The 16,655-nt window shown below is 36.2% G+C and overlaps 1 protein-coding gene across 2 annotated transcripts in view; it reads left to right on the forward strand.

Annotated features, from left to right (window-relative positions):
• Positions 1 to 5,099: 5,099 nt before the first annotated feature.
• Positions 5,100 to 16,655, forward strand: part of efna5b (ephrin-A5b) — a 109,249-nt gene continuing 97,693 nt past the window's right edge. The window contains exon 1 of one of the 2 annotated variants that reach the window (XM_088911094.1): positions 5,100 to 6,158. In XM_088911094.1, the coding sequence (XP_088767220.1) occupies positions 6,034 to 6,158 (125 nt within the window). In that variant the 5' untranslated portion in view covers positions 5,100 to 6,033. The remainder of the gene's footprint in view (positions 6,159 to 16,655) is intronic. The other variant, XM_088911095.1, reaches the window with a different exon arrangement.

A 16,655-nucleotide genomic window follows, 5' to 3' on the forward strand; every position in this document is an offset into this window, starting at 1 on the left:
AACAGCGGCCGGGTCTATTCAAATACATTACAAACAATATAGAGTTTCATGTTTGTTAGTGAGTATAAATTCTCTATCTGTTGTTAATTAACAGCTGATAATCAGCTTGCCATCCAGCAATTAAATAGTCAACATTTCTTGGTGTGAGAGGAAAATATAAGATAAAAAAAATATTTTTGTAATGATTATTCAAATACTACTACACACATGTCTAACAAGCCTGGTGTGTCAGTTTGCTTTGGCAATACAAGTTGTACAGTGACATAGAGGGAAAAGGTATAATATTACCTTGATACGGGATACCACAGTGATCCTAGTATGAAAGGGCTCTACTTTCATTTGTAAAACGGAAGTATCGCATGTCCTGCTGTGATTCATAAGCTCGTGGAGTGCAGAAGAGTGCTCAAGAGTTGCAGGTCAGATGAACAGTGTGGTTGTTTATCTTGGAAAAGAATATAATTGCAAGATGAACACTGAGGTTCTGGATAAACTTTGACTTTCAAAGTTCAATCAATGTATGATGTCCATAACCTATTGCTCCAGAGACATAAAAAGCTGAAAATATTTGGTAGGACATTGTTATGTTTGAAATCTCCAGAAAGATAGACTAATCCTATCCATATAATATGCTACTCCATGGATATTGTTTTACCGTAGAGAGCTGCTATTCCATTTATGATTTTTAGGAAGTGTCAAAACCTCAGAAATTTCACTTCTTATTTTTTCTATTTTATTTTAATGATCTACCAAAACCAAACAATAAAGAAATTAGAAATAAAGAAGAAAAAAATATTCCAGGCCATCAAAATGACTAATCTAAAATGTTGTCCCATAATTTTGTGTTTAAGGGACAGGCACGCATAAAGATGTATACAGACATATGTACTGTATTTTGTTTTGCTTTTTAGTATCTTATGATAAGACATGTACCTAGGGCTAGGTCCTTGTCATTTTAATATGTGAGGATATCCTCATTTATCTTGGCATAAGAGTACCTAAAGTGACTTGAATGCAGGCAGGATCCATACTTACATAATATAAAATAATAAAAAGTAATAAGGCATTAGTATACATATTAATGACAAATTCTACCCAAATGAACCAACACCAGTGGTTCATATATAAATAGGTTTCTGTACATCCACAATCTAACTTTCAATAGCAACATAAAGGTCACTTTATATATGCAACACAAGACACAGTGAAATATGCAATAAAGTAAAAAGAATTATGCATTATCATCAAGTTGATAATTCCTGGTGTCACAGCAGCTTAGTACCTACTCAGGAAGCACGGGACACAAAACGAAGGGACAACTGCTAGACACCAATTAACCTAGCCAACACAGAGAGTTGATGCAAACTCCGTACAGAAGGCACCCCACGTCAGACTCAAACCTAGGGCCCAAGAGCTGTGAGGCAGCTGTGGTAACTCCACCATGCCACTCTAGAAAATACTTTAATATGTAAAATACATATAGGATATTTTTGCAAAGCTACTCAAAATAATGTATTCAGGATCCACACTTGAACAAAAAAAAAACTACCTAAGGTTCTTAAAACCTGCACTAACATGCAAGGCACAAGTTCCTTCTTCAAGATTAAACCACCATTCAGTCTTCGTGAATCTGCAGAAAAAATAAAATGAGATAAAGTGTAATGAAGGAAACTTTCAAGTGTCTTTTCAAAATAAAAACGGCACCACGTTTAGCTGCTTTTTAAATTAGGGTACAGATAGTTACAAAAATAAACATAAGGTATCCACGTTTAAAATGATGGAAGTTCATTACTTTTGTTAATTTAGACAGGATTGATTTGTACACTTTATTTTCACTTTTGGAGCTATTTACCTGGTTAAACTGTATAAAATCATCATTTTTGTTAATGAGATTTAAGAATCCGGTAATGGTGACACTTGGCATTTTATCGACGTCTCTAACTTAAAAAAAAACATACTTAAATGATTAAGCGACAGCAAATGGGCACATATCGAATGTCTCAATATATTCCCATTATCAATTAGTATCTGGAGTATTTTCGTTTTTAAAGTAGTACATTATTGCCGTGATACAAGAGGACTGCGAGTTAATCCAGGATTCGTATTAGACCATGAAACCTTATATGCCATGAAATATTTTTTAATGAAATTTTAAAAAATACAGAATAAAGCTGAGGAAAACTGGATGTGCAGTGGGACCTGAGATGAGCCATTGTATGCTAAATTTCCCCGCAGATGACTTGAGATAAATGCCCTGCACGTATGTCTACTCTTCTAATGGAGCCTGACTGTTTTAGCTCGGCACCCTTTGGCACCCTTTGAACCAGAAGATCAGAACAACAGTTTCTGCCAGTGCGATTATAGGATGAGGAAGGTAATATAACTTTCCCAGCAGTTCACTAAACTGTTCAGGATTAGAAATTAACATTGGACCCGCTCCCAGTTCTGGAATTCAAAAATCCCCTTTGCATCTCATACTGAAATAACTGGAAAATAAACCCAGCCCTTTTAAACAGATACTCTACACAAACAATTGTTTCGTCGGCCAAGACGTCTGTCAAAATTTGCAAAACATTTTCTCTCCTGAATCGGGTGTTGTTGCAATGCCAGCCCCAAAACAGGGATGTACAGTAAGTGATTCTCCAAGATGCCTGTGTTCATAAAATACTGGGAATCGGAGCATTACTGACAGCAGAGATCTTGTTAGGCTATTAAATTCTTCCAAAATATATAGGAAAGCATACAATATTTATTTTATAAGGATTTTTTCTAGGGATTCTCGTACGAACGGGCAGCTACAAGTGTCAGTTGATGCGAACTCAGAAAAGAGCTAAGAGGTTTTGAAAATAAAAAAAACTACCTGAATTAAAATGCAAGGAATTTTCCCCAAATATTTACTCTGTATGTCGTTAAAGACAACACATGGTGTAAAATTACTCACTTTATTAGTATTCGGTTTGCCCGTCAAACATCAGCCGTGAGTGCGCCTTTAAGGAGATGTGTTGTTTTTGTCTCCACTAGGTGGAGTCTGGGCGCTTTCGAAGTCTTTTGAGATAATGCTTCGAAATACAAGATCATTTGTCTATCAAAAACACAATAACAACATGTTACATAGTGTAATTTAATATGCATTTGCATTATCTGTATATGTATTATTGTGTGTCATTTTCTTAAGGATCGCCTTGTTTACATCTGTAGATTTGGATAGTTCTATGTATAAGTACTGATCTTCTGTTTCTTACTAGTGTTTTATAAGAGATACGATTACATCTCTTATAGTACTATACCGCGCATTTCATAGAAGGAAAAAAACCCAATGATTTCGTAAAAAAGGTCGAAGATAATAAAACTGGTAATAGAGTACAGATTTCCTTTCAGAAATTCGTAGAAAAAAAATCCAGCGGTTTTCAACAGGTGATGCGGTTGTATTAACACTTCCCAGGTTTCCATTCAAAACGGTGAAAAACGTGGACTTCGTTTAAGACAAACTATATATTTTTTAATTGTTCAGTATTGTAAAAGTACGTTTTGTCAGAATCTTGCACTATGCCTTCATGTTTGCTGTTTGAAGTTTGGTGTAAATTTAATTTAGTTAAGTTACAACAATAACACGATTCATTTTTAAAATGATATATCATGTAGCGTGAAAAAAGAGGACAAAGTATAAATAATGAACAATAAAATTTAAATTTAAACTGGTGTATTTTTTCTTCCCTGTTTATACTTTTTTATGAGAACACTTACAAATCCTTACACTTAACCGTCAAATCTGTACAAAATAAATGCTATAGCCTCACTTGTAATTATTTCAAAATATTGCAGGCCATAAAAGACATAAAACAGAGCTGTTTTAGGATTAATGTACATTATATATATAAGATATGAATTATTGTACCATACCAATGATGTAAGACAACATAAGAAATATGTTAAACCACAACATCTGGTAGTAGATTTATTAAAATACTACATATAATGAAAAGTTAGGTATTGGGAAATTAGTTTAAATTCATTTTGTCCCTAAAACAAATAAAGGGAGGATAAACCCCTTATATATGAAACTACTGGTTACTCTACACATCATAAATATGTAAAATATACCATTAGTCTTTTACTTTTAACAATCACTTTAATACATTATCACGCGATTTTAACTCACTGAATTACACAACACTTAACAACTTACATTCAGTTATTTTGAACCTTCCTGGTCATCGTTAATACTTACCGCCTTCAAGAGCAGCAACGTGAATCCAAGTTATTTCGATAAGGGTGGTAATGATTTGAAGCCACGCCATTTTCTTCAATAAAAAGTTTTGAGGAGAAACGTGTAAAGTTAAAAGTCACAATGCAGCCAAGGCTTAACAAAGACCCTGCGTTTTAATAACAAAAGACAGTCTGTATAAGAGAGGCAGAAGTGTCCATGATGTCCTTAAGGTGTATTGGAAAAACTCAGATGGATAGCGATGTACAGTATTGAGGGGACCTTATGTGCTTGTGAAACATGAGTCCCTCCAAAGCCAGCTTAGTTTCTATTTGGCTCATGATTTTTGTCAAGAGCAACACGAAATAACCGAAAGCGTTTTGTAAAGAAAACAAGGATCTCGGATTTGCATCAGTCGGCCAAACATTTCTAAACCGTTTTGTTTCTGGTTTGTAAAAAAAGAACACAAAATATGATCAGACAAGAGCTGTGTTTCTGCACTGTACAATGGCATATGAAACAGATAATACTGTGTTAGTACACAAGGTAATTAAATTTTACGTTTATCAGGTTAATCTGTTGGCAAATGCATTGATCCCTATCCTAACCAGCGAGCTCCTCTGGTGGGAATGGAGCTTTCAGCTCTCTTTCAGTAATTGAATTAGTTTAGGTTGGAGGAGGGGTTTCTCGTTTTTATCAGCGAAACGCCCCCTTCACTGTTCAAACCAATGAGACCGTCCAGTGAGGGGCTGAAACCGAACCCACTCACGTAGCCGGCGAGTGGCTGCCTTTGCTCTAACCTTCTCATTTCGTCTAACTAAACAGCACGAAATAGCACATGATCTGCGTTTGATTTCGCTATTCCTTATATATCGGATGCTGCTCTGGGACTACCCGCATTCAGATCCGGGATTTACAAACGGGTCTTCTGTCATAAAGCACACGAACAGACCTATCGCTTCTCGCTCGGAAAAGGAGTTTTCTCCCTCTCATCCTTGACAGTTTGAAGACAGCGCTGAGTGAGGAAACAGCTCCTTTACTCCTCAGGAAAAAAAAAGGCTGAAAAACTGCTTTATGAACAGCACTTTGCCTCGTGGGTTTCTGTTCAGATTGCGATCCAAGTTGAGAGACAAATCAGAGGTGATGGACTTCAGATGTTAACTCAGGTTTTCTAAAACTGCTTTTCATTGCTACGTTTTTGGACTAAACTCCTCTGGCGGCTTCTTACACAAATTGAGTGGGTTTAGCAATATACCTACCTGCATGCAGAACTGGGAAATCAAGGAGTTTTGTTCTTCTTTTTGCTTCACTGTTTTGGATTTTATAATTATTTATTTCTCTTTCTCTTAATGTAACTGGGTCCTTTTTTTGCGTCTTGGTTTTGTTGGGGGGGTATTTTGAGATTTAATCCTTTCATACAAACTGGAATCGTCCGTAATTGATGCGCTTGTTGCTATGAATACGTGAGCATATTGGGATTTTCGACTGGAAGCAACATTTTTAGCTTCCCAAACAGCATTGACTTTATTAAATTGTGAATTTATGATTTGCAATTTTTTTATTTCCGCACGTATTACACAGAACTGTGTTTGCAAGCGATAGTAGGCACTCGGCGCGCCCCCACCTCAGAGTGTTCTGATCACATCTGATACGCACCTACAAACTGCAGATTCCCCCAGAATCCAGCCACATGCAATTATTTAAACACAGAAAAAACAAAAGGCCAACAAATGTCAAATAGGTTTTTTCTGTCCTGAAGAAAGTTGTTCCTTCACAGAACGCCAGACTGCGAGTTAGCATTGAAGAGGATTGCGGATCGAAGTTGAGTAGTGATGTTGCAGGTGGAGATGCTTATTTTCGTTTTTCTGATCCTTTGGATGTGTGCAATTAGTCAGGAGCCTGGCTCCAAGGTGGTTGCCGACCGCTATGCCGTCTACTGGAACAGCACCAATCCCAGGTAAGTCACCGTCTCTCAGGCACAGGCCTTGAAGGGCGACGGGACAGGAACTTTCCGCGTGTGACATGAAACTTAAAAAATAGTTTGGTGGTACGTTTTGTTTTGACTGGTAGACCGACTATTGTAAGCAGATGTCCGTTAATTCATTAAAACTGGACACATCGCCTTTGATTAAAAAAGAGACTTTGAGTACAAGACAGTTTTGCGTGCGGTATCCCTTAAGTTCAACAGCGTACGTGAAATGATACCGAGTGCAGGATGAGTCATTTTCATTTTTGGAATTGGAAATTGCAGGATCTAAATTAAATTCAAAACATACAGCTATTTACACGTTCTTCATCATGTAATATATACTAATAACATCTAAAATTCAGATTTAGACCAGTTTGGTACATCATTAATCTATCATTTTTGATTGCAGTACTGCGCAGTTTAACGTCGATGTACACACATTACATTTCTGATGTACAGTATGAGTAGCTCATAACAAACAGATATACAGATATGTAGTAGTTACAATGATGCTATTTTACTTTTTTTGCGTACATGACTGCCTTATATATATATGAGTGAAGATTAAGGCTAAGAAAATTATATCAACGTTGCAGATTTTGATTAGTCACTGTTGTTTCCTTTAGTCAACTGGTTTATCCTTTCGTAAATTTGTCATACAACACAAATCAACAGTCACGCTCTCGCTGAATACACGCGGGCGTTTTTATTTTAAATCACTTTCTCATAAATGGCTTTAGTCCTCTTAATGGAGAGTAAACATCACGGCAACTTGGAGGCATTACTGAATGTTTAGGATTTGGATACGAATATTGTGAAAAACGACACATCGATGGTAGTTACACTTCACCATCGCAACTGGTTTACGGTATTCGCTCGCTACGCATCTGTTTAAATATCTTATTTATTGCCAGAGAGCACAGCTTATAAATGATACTTTCAATTATCCTTCTCGCTGAATCTGAACCCAGAAAGAAATGTCGTGCGACCTTTATCTCCGCGCAATAAACCAAACGCCGCTCTCTGGTCGGACATCAACGCATTGATTTTTGTCGCAGGTCATGGTTTTATAGATCTTTCTGTCTGGTGAGAACTTTCCTATAGCTACAGATTTTAATACATAAGGAAAGCTCAATGCTTTTAAATTGAAAGGAACTCTTTAATATTAGGGGCTTTAAACACAGAGGGATTAACATTTTCCCGGGAATACGGACCCAGATTTTTATAACTGAGGCAAACACGGTAATACTATTTCCATGATCTTTGGATAAACGTTGTAAAAAAAAAAAGTTTTGCTGGACCTCTATTCACTGTTGCAATTTCGAGTATTGGAGTAGTGATTATCAATGACTTGGTTGGAGTACACAACGTGCTTCTCGTTTTTAGAGACTAAATTGCGAAGTATATGTTTACAGGTGCAAAGTCTTGCAAGATACAATGTATCGTGTGAAAAGAAGAAGTATATGGATTATACAGAATATCCATCTATTAAACCGTTTTAGCATGGTTGTAGGATTCTGTCTGATTTTGTTGGACAAAAGAGGAGGGTAATATTTGTACTGGAGCAACAAGTTTGGAAATTCGCATTAGTAAACTGTTTTAAACCCCTTAACACTGATAGAAATTATATCACTTTTTTTGGGAGGGAACCCGTCTCCTTAATAAAACTCTGGTTTAAGGAACCACGTGAAATAAGCATTCAGTGTATTGCCTGCGTGAAAATATAGGTCAAATTTGAAACTTTTGAACTTGCTGTACGTTGAAAATCTTATTTGATCCCATAGTTTTTATAGAGACGTATCTCGGTTTCTCCATGCGAACCCAATTTTTGTGTTTTCATTTGATAATAACGAGGTATAAAAAACTTTACATGAAACTAAGTGTTCAGGTTTAATTAAGAATATACCACTTTTGAAGGAATCGTCAAACAATAATGTTTTCCGAGAATAGGATTTGGACGGAAAGTTTTCATCATATTTATTGGATTTATCAAATGTATAATGTTTTGTCATTCTTTTCTGCGTTATTTTTACATAAATCTGTATTATACATAATCTGATAAAAATGTAATGTAAAACTTCATTTTTAGTTATTTATGCAATCTCAGGTATTTATATGATCGACATAACAAAAGATGTGAAAATATATAATATCATTCTTACCTGTTTACTATGTGTCCATTGCACATTGAGCACAAGGTACATTTAAAAAAAACATTTGAACAAATTACATTGATTTCCGTGTTATAAAATTAAAATTGTTGGTTGGGGTTAGATGAATAATTTTCACATTCAATGTCATGTATACATTTTTTTATGATTGTAAAACATTAGTTTAATTATATAAAATCAGGAAATAAACTATTATATACAACATAATTTTGTTAATTATTTTTGGTACAGCGCTGTGCTGGTTGAACTCTGAATTATTTTTAGTGACAACTGTAAAGCTGAGACCCCTCTCCCCCTTGTTTCTTTAGAAATGTATTTGTATTTTTTTTAAATAATATTTTTATATATTTTTAAGAACATGTCGTATGGTGTGGAACATAGTGAGTTCCTTTGCAGTTCAGTTTGAATTCCAAAAGTTTTTTCTCCGTCCTTTGAAATTGTACTTAAAAACAGATTTACTTTAGAGTGTTCAATGAATTCTTGTTTTCCACATGCATGTTAGATATTTTATTTTGATTGTCTGTTGACATCTCTCTTACACTTAAGGTGTTTGGGATTTTTAAAAGTTGTCCTGAACTACAAACACAAAGCAGTGCTTCCATACTTCAAATCTTTAATGCTGATAAACATTCTGTCGATGTGACAAGATTTCAACTCTGACGGGCAGAAGGGCCTAGAATAACTGTTCTGTGAAAGAGATGATTTGATCCAGATGTGCTGACATTTCTCTTAACTAGTTGGAAGTAAAAACTAAGGTAATCATATGTACCAGCAAAAAATGTATTGAGCTAGTCAGGAGATAGGTGCTTCAGACTTTGTGATCTGTAAAAAATAAAGAGGTGCAGTTATTTGTCATAGTCATCTGCATTTTAATTTTTAATTACATCAAGGCACGTCTTGTAAAACAGGTTTTCAGACGGATGTTGGTGTGGAGCAAATGACTTCTTTGCATATATGCCTTCACAAAGGCTTATTTGCCTTTTTACCCTTAAGGCATCAGTGCGTAGAAAAAGTATGTGGTTATGCTCTCTCTGCCTGGAATTCCTGTCCAGGTTGGATTTACAACTACATTATGGAACGTAGGTGGGTTGCAATAAGAAAATGCACTTAGTCACTGCATTAGTATTTAAAAGAGTATCGCTTTCTGTGATCAGCCTTTTATCCAGCCTTGAAACAAGAAGGATAGTGATCTCTCTTCCACCTTCACTGCCCCCTACAAAAGATCACAAAAAAACTAGAACATATTAGTATCAAGACATTTATTAACTAGGAATTACAGGAAAAGCTGAATACTTCATTATCAAGCTTTATCATCTATCCAAATGTGAACTGGCAGTTACTTTACTATTCAGGTTATTTTCTAACCCTGTACCCCCCAAGGGGGGTTCTGAGTTAACTGGTTAATTACGCTCCTGATTTTTTTCCCCATTGAATATTGAAAACGCCCTTAATGAAGGGATTGCTTTTCTCCTTGCCAAGGAGTCCTGTTTCCTGCTAGCAAGGTACAGATAAAGATGAGCTTTTCTCTTTCTCTCTCTGTTGCTATGGACCTAGCAATCACACAGCTCCATGCTGGGCTGAGAAAATGAATGAATACAATTAGTACTTCAGGAGTCCTGGCCCCAGCTGTGTATATTTGTGAGAAAGACTTGCATGTACAAGGTCTATTCTTTGGGAAATGGGCAGAAAAGTTAACAGTAATTGATTGTGACTTTACAGAAATTACACTTTAATGTTAGGGGTAAGCCATTGTGTAGTTTTCAGATACTTCATCTGAGAGTCTGTGGATAGGATTTAATAGTTTTATTTTTAGCACTGAAAACTGATTACATTTTGTTAGTATTTTTTATAACTCCCTTTAAAGAAGGTTGGTCCAATTTTTTCCCTTTAGTTTAAGCTCTGGGAATATAAGTAATGAGCCGTTAAGTTTCTTTTCAATATGTTTTCATCGAAATACGATTTAGATGTATTTGACAACATTTGCAAAAACTTCACAAGATAATTTTTAGCATTGCAGAATTTTGTATACTAGAAGAAACCGCACAATTTCTTAGGCTACTTATGTTAAACCAGGTATTACACATAGATATTGGTATGGTAGTACAAAAGAACACCATCTAAAAGTAAGTATATTTGGTCAGTTTGGAATCCAAGCAGAGAAATCAGGAAATTCATCTTTTGGTAAATAGCTTCAAAACTCATTTATTTGCTTATCGCCTTCCCTTGCATAAGTACAATGTTAAAAATCGTAACAGGTGGGTTTAATTTATTGCAGGCTTTTTTGTCCACCTCTACGTATTCATCTAGAATCCGTTCACATTTCTGTAGGAGTCTTATTTTGGACGTATTTTTGGGGGAATTTGAAGACAATTTGTTTCTGTGTAACGGAATCCTTTTCCCTTTGAAAGGTGTATACATTCTAGTCTCTACTAGCTGACACACAGAATCATTTTTTGACAATCCTAAGGGGTTTTCTTTATAGCGGCTTCTGTAATTAAACCTACATGGCAAGTGCAGTTCTGTTTTGGTATATGAAGGGAGGAAAAAGCAAAAAGGTCTAGTACTGAGCTAATTAAGGGTGGACAATGAAAACTAATGATGTACTCCTGTCATTGTTGTTGGACACATCAGTGAGGAAATGAACTTGACAGATTGGGTTTTGTTTCTTATGCATGTTTATGACACACATGCTGGCTTTTTAGGCAACGTATTCCTCTGGTTCCCCAAACCTCAGCACTCTCCCTTCTTTTCTTTTCCTGATCCTTACTTTTCTGCTCCCCAAGGTCTTTTTTCTTTACTGGTGCACAGCCGGGTCTCCTCTGTTTTTCTGGTTAATGTGCTCTCACTGCGGGGATCAAAGGAGGCAATGGGAAGAGTTCATTAGCAAGGACTAATCGGCCCGACTTATTAGAGATCAGCACTTTGTACTAGCATGGTAAGCTGAACCGTTGAATTAGAAGGCTTTAAAAAGGCTTTGTAAGTTAAAGGGAAATACCTTTTAACATATGTAATACTATATGTGAAATAAAAATAAAAACTATTGGATATTATATGTTCCTAAAAAGCTGTGCCACCATAGCTTTCTTCGGAGTTCATTCAAGAGAGATGGATTTTTCTGAACTTGCCCGCTTAACGTTAAATGTGTTAATACGGATAAAGCTTTCACATGAGAATGTAATTAGATCCTTATTGGGTTTGTTATCCCAGTGTGTACTGAAGTCATCTGAGCGATATAAATACCTATGTTTGTAATCATCGCCCATGAATAATCCTTTACTGTCATCTAAACTACTCTGACTAGTGCAGTGTTGAACAGATTTTTACCCCTAGTATTAATACTTTATTATTTAAAAAAGTACAAAACGAATGAAGTATCTTTTGGTTTACCAGAGGATACTGGATTAGTGTTACATGGGTGAGTGTTCAAGAAGCAGTGTCGATCCTAAGTGAATGCTGACACCTTTTGTAGTTTGTATGTGTGAAAGTAGCAGTACTCATGGTTGACCCTTAAGGTGCACTCTTGTTCACGTGTGAGAGGGAACTCTATTCTTCCTTTATCAGAAAACCGTTTCTTCCTGGTAAGGGTCGGAGCTATCAAAGCTCCTTTTAAATGTGGCAAGCTGGAGCGATCAGGGCTAGCTGCAGAATGTCATTAAATAATGAAATTCATATACGATCTGCATAAATCGTACATCATAATGATATTATTTTTATGTCTACTAAGATTGGGAAACGAGGTTGCCGAGACTGTATTTAAGCCATATTTAGTGGCTTTCTTGAATTAATGGGCAGCGCAGTGGTGCAGTGATTAGCATTGCTACCTCCCAGCACTGGGGCCCTGGGTTCAATTTTTGGTGTGCTATCTGTATGTTTGTATGTCCTCCCCGTGTTCTTGTGAGTTTACTCCAGGTGCTCTGGTTTCCCCCCGCGTACTAGAAAACATGCTGGTAGGTTAATGGGCTCCTGGTTGGCCCTGGTGTGAGTGTGTGCGTGTCTGTGCCTGTGTGTGCCCTGCGATGGACAGGTGTCCCACCAAGGGTGTATCCTGCCTTGCACCCGTTGCTTTCAGGATAGGCCACAACAACCCCACGACCCTGCGGTTAGAAAATGGATGGATGAATCAGAATTGGTAACATCCACGATTAGTAGTTATTTGGCTGACTGTTTTATCCAAAGTGAATTCCATTTTTGTACCATTTTGTACAGCTGGGTATGTTACGTGAACAAGTACATGAATTATCTTGCTCACGGGTGTGATACCTGTACGCCCTACCACCCACAAACTGAAGCCACTACTTTTTAGGTATGACACCAGAGCCTTAACCACCGACCCCTGATGATATCTTAAAATGGTGTCATAAGCGTTTTAGATTTTACTGTCAACTTTTGCACTTCTTCTATCTCTTAAACATATCAAAGCAAAACCAGAGTAAGTACATTCTATATAAGCGTTAATAGCTGATAATAAACAGAAACCTAAACTTTTGTCTCCTAACTGAGTATGTTATTCACAATCTAGCAGTAAAATTTTCTTTGACAGAAACTGGGTCCCAACCCATGTGCTATTTCTCCCAAAATGACATTATATATTTTATTTTATTGTACATAAAGTCTCCAGCAGTGGTTTTAATTTTGATACAGTTAGCGAATCTTATGTAGGACTAAATCTATATTGTATTTGTTGAAATTAGTGCAGGTAAGCTGTTATACTCAGATGCATTTTCATTTCAGTGAAACCAAATAATTTAATTGTCCATACCACATTTTCCAAAGAGATCACATACACACTTTGAAGTTGCATGAAGTACAGGACATTATAAAGGCATGAGTTAATTGGTTATACCACAGCTTCACTGTGTTTAGCTTGGAATACAGATCACTGAATTTTTAGATTCTGCATGGTTATGCAATTAACATTTTTTTAAATCTTTCAATAATACTAAAGAAGTTACAGAAAATGTGAGTCACGTCTAATACCATATATTCTGAACTTTGTTTCCAAATGATTATTCCGTTATCTGAAGAGAGAATTAGTAACACGTTTTTGGACATTAACTGATTTACTTTTCTTATTCTGTTAGCAAAACCAGTTCTTACAATTGAGATAATTTCTGCAATAAAAGTTGGAAAAATAGAGCATGGAAACCAAAGTGATTCCTATGTTTTTCTTTGTTCTTCATGAATTCCTTAATATCAGCAGTTCAGCTGTTGGCAGTCTAAAAATAGACTGTCAAAAGATTTTTTTGCTTTTATTGCATGTTTTACATGGTCAGGTAATTTAGTGCCATTTAATACTATGAACTGTTAAAAAGTTTTCATGTTCACTAACTCATTGTGGATTGTAGTTGCACTTAATTGCACTCCAGAAAAGCGCCATATAAGTGTAAGCAATTATTAATTTTTATTATAATTATTATTATTAATAAAGCAACATGTGTGAAAAATGCCTCTTCTGTTTGGAAGGCATGTGAAATGGAATACGAATAGTCTTTTAATTTTGATAGACCATGGTTCAAAAGCATACGTTTTATATGTTTATAGCGTCGACATTAATTTGTTGAGCTTTTGTACATGTATTCAGACCAGGGAAAAATAATGTATGTTTGAACTGATGAGAATTGGATAAACTTTGAACTACTTTGGAACTTTAGTTAAGTGTTTAAACACGGGGTGTGCTTTTGAAGTTTAGCCCCCAACTAGGGCACCTGAAGTGCTCTGAAACCTGATACCTAATAGATTAGCCTTTAAGGAAATGATCTGACAGGCAAGTAGTTAGTTTTGGTGGGTAAATGTAGGAAGCAAGTGGAAAATGATGAATGTGGAGAGTAGTCTATGTTTTCTGTTGGCAAATGTCATCAAGGTTTTGATTTTCTTCTCTAAAGGCACAGTCAAAGATGTCAATCACAGGATTCCCATTGTGCTGAAATTGCCTATTTCATCAGAGATTCGAACATTTTAGAAACACTTCAGTAACTGTGTGAGCTTGTGTGCCAGTAAGTGTTTGAGATGTCTATATGTTTATATACAGAGAAATAATGTGAATACAGAACTTATGCCTTTTATGTTACTCTGTTATAAGTTTAAATACAATCTTCCTTTATTAGCTATTTTGGGATAATAGATGCCTTCAAAAATCTTTTTAAAGATCTTTTTTTTTTCTTTATAAAGATCATATATGATCAAAGATCAAAGATGTGTTCCTCTCACAAGTCAAAGAAATATTGAGATTATAATGGAAGGCAGAAACACGTTTTAAGAATGTCATTCTCACAGATTAAAATTTTTAGGTGGCATGTAACTTGTACCAGATAGTCTGGTCTGAGCACTGATCTGGAGTGTACAGCATGGCTGTAGCTTCTTGTCTGACCTTATGTAGCTGTATGTGAAGTGCACTTTATATTAATAAAAATAGTATTAAAATGACTTAATCTTCATGTTTTCATATCAGTAATTAATGACTGAAAAGTGTGAAATAAGGGCATCATACTCCACATGTATCCCTTTCACCCTGCCTATGCCATCATTCTAAGACTGTATTCTGTTTGTCTTTTGAGGTTTTATTCTTCAATTTCACAACTTTCTATCATGCTATTCAAACACTTTTGATGACAAAAAGGGGGAAGTATTCTTCACAATGATAGCCTTTTAGCAAACCGCAGAGAACTACCACAGGAAAGTTGAAGACTTGAAAAGGCCTCCACAATGCTTTCTTTGACCATCCCACCCCCCATGCGTCCTCATCTCAGTTGACCATAATAAGCTTGTACTTTCTTTCTGTCCTGCCTTGCATTTCGAATCTTGTGGGGAGGGCAGACACTTTTCAACGTGCTGTAACTTGATTTAGCTTCTTCCTCTTGTTATTATTTGGAGTTTTCTGTGTGTGTGCTTGAGCTGTGTTTACCCTCATTTTTTCCTGCCCCTGAAAAAGCCGGGCAGCCTCTTACAGCTCCCTGCTGGTAGGTTCCGCTTGGAAAGAGACACAAAACAGCCGCATCAAACTGCAGTAAATATTGACTGGGTCCCTGAGCTCAGCCCTTCTCAGAGCCAGCGCTGCCGACTTGAAAGGCTCCTATTGTTCCTCTCTTAGTCAGCACTCCATAGCTGGGGCTGAAAGTATGCATGTGTTAAAGGAGAAGAAAGAGAGAGGGGAAATTAAACAGGGAGCACAGTTGAACTTGTAAATGCTCAATGTGGAGGGAAAGGAAACCTACAAAGAAGGGCAAAGGCTTACGCAGCGCAACAGAAACTTTGGAGAGCAGAGTGAAAAACATTGGCTGCCCTCTTGCACGGCTTGGAGTTAAAAGATACATGTAGCTGCCTGTCTCAGTTAACACTTGGCATTAAAGGTGTCATCTTAAAAGCCTGGGTTCCTGTTAAGAGGTACTGTTGGAGGATTAACCCCAGCAAGTTGCAGATCCTTTTTTTTTTCCAGTTCCTACTGAGGTTCAAGTAGCATTGCTGCACTGAACGCTGCCAAAGGTGTAACAGTGAGAAGTTAATTTTGTTATCTCTCGTAGCTCACCTCGGTGACACGCTGATAAGGTTAGCGCGCGTTTGAATTAATCAGCATATTTCTGAGTGTAGCGGTAGCTTTGGAGGTTGTCCTGCAGAAGTATAGCTTTAATGTCGCTACTCCTAGGTTTTTAAAATGACGTGTTTGTATATTTTTAAAGAGAGTGATGCACTTTAGATATCTTTTGTTAAAGTAGAGACAACCAAGATACAACTTATTCACACGTGTGTGTAAATTCTGGAGATTCCAAATAGTGTCTTTTTTTTAGTTTGGTATGCTAATTTGTTAACCAAATTACCCAGTCATGTATTGATAACATTTTAAATGGGCTATTTGTTATTGATTAATATTAATAGGAAAAATTTGTTATTCATCCTCAGATTTTGCACTTTTTACTTCTACCTATGGACCACAAGCCACAGAATTTTAAAATGGGATTGGAATACCTATGTTAAAGCACCATCAACTTTTAACTGACCTAAATAGCAATTACAGCCTTAATTTTCTCTGCAAATTCTAAGTGAGATTAATGTTAATCAATTTCCTGCTCTGACTGGAACTGATTCAACACATTTCCTGTTGTGCTGGGAAGGGAAATAGATTTTTTTGTAATGGAAGTTTTCTTTCTTTTATTACCTTATTCACAACTGTTCCATTTCATTCTTTAGGCCTCTTTACAAAGCCACTGAGATAATTTGTTTTTAATTCTTTAATATGACAGTCAGTACCGTCTACTGTTTAATACTGGCCACGTTTGCAAAAATGATTATTCAAGAATCATCAAAAATCGTTTTTTCTGCT

This window comes from Atractosteus spatula, chromosome 3 (genome assembly GCF_055471065.1).
Source record: "Atractosteus spatula isolate fAtrSpa1 chromosome 3, fAtrSpa1.hap1, whole genome shotgun sequence".
In the NCBI taxonomy this organism is placed as follows: Eukaryota; Metazoa; Chordata; class Actinopteri; order Semionotiformes; family Lepisosteidae; genus Atractosteus; species Atractosteus spatula.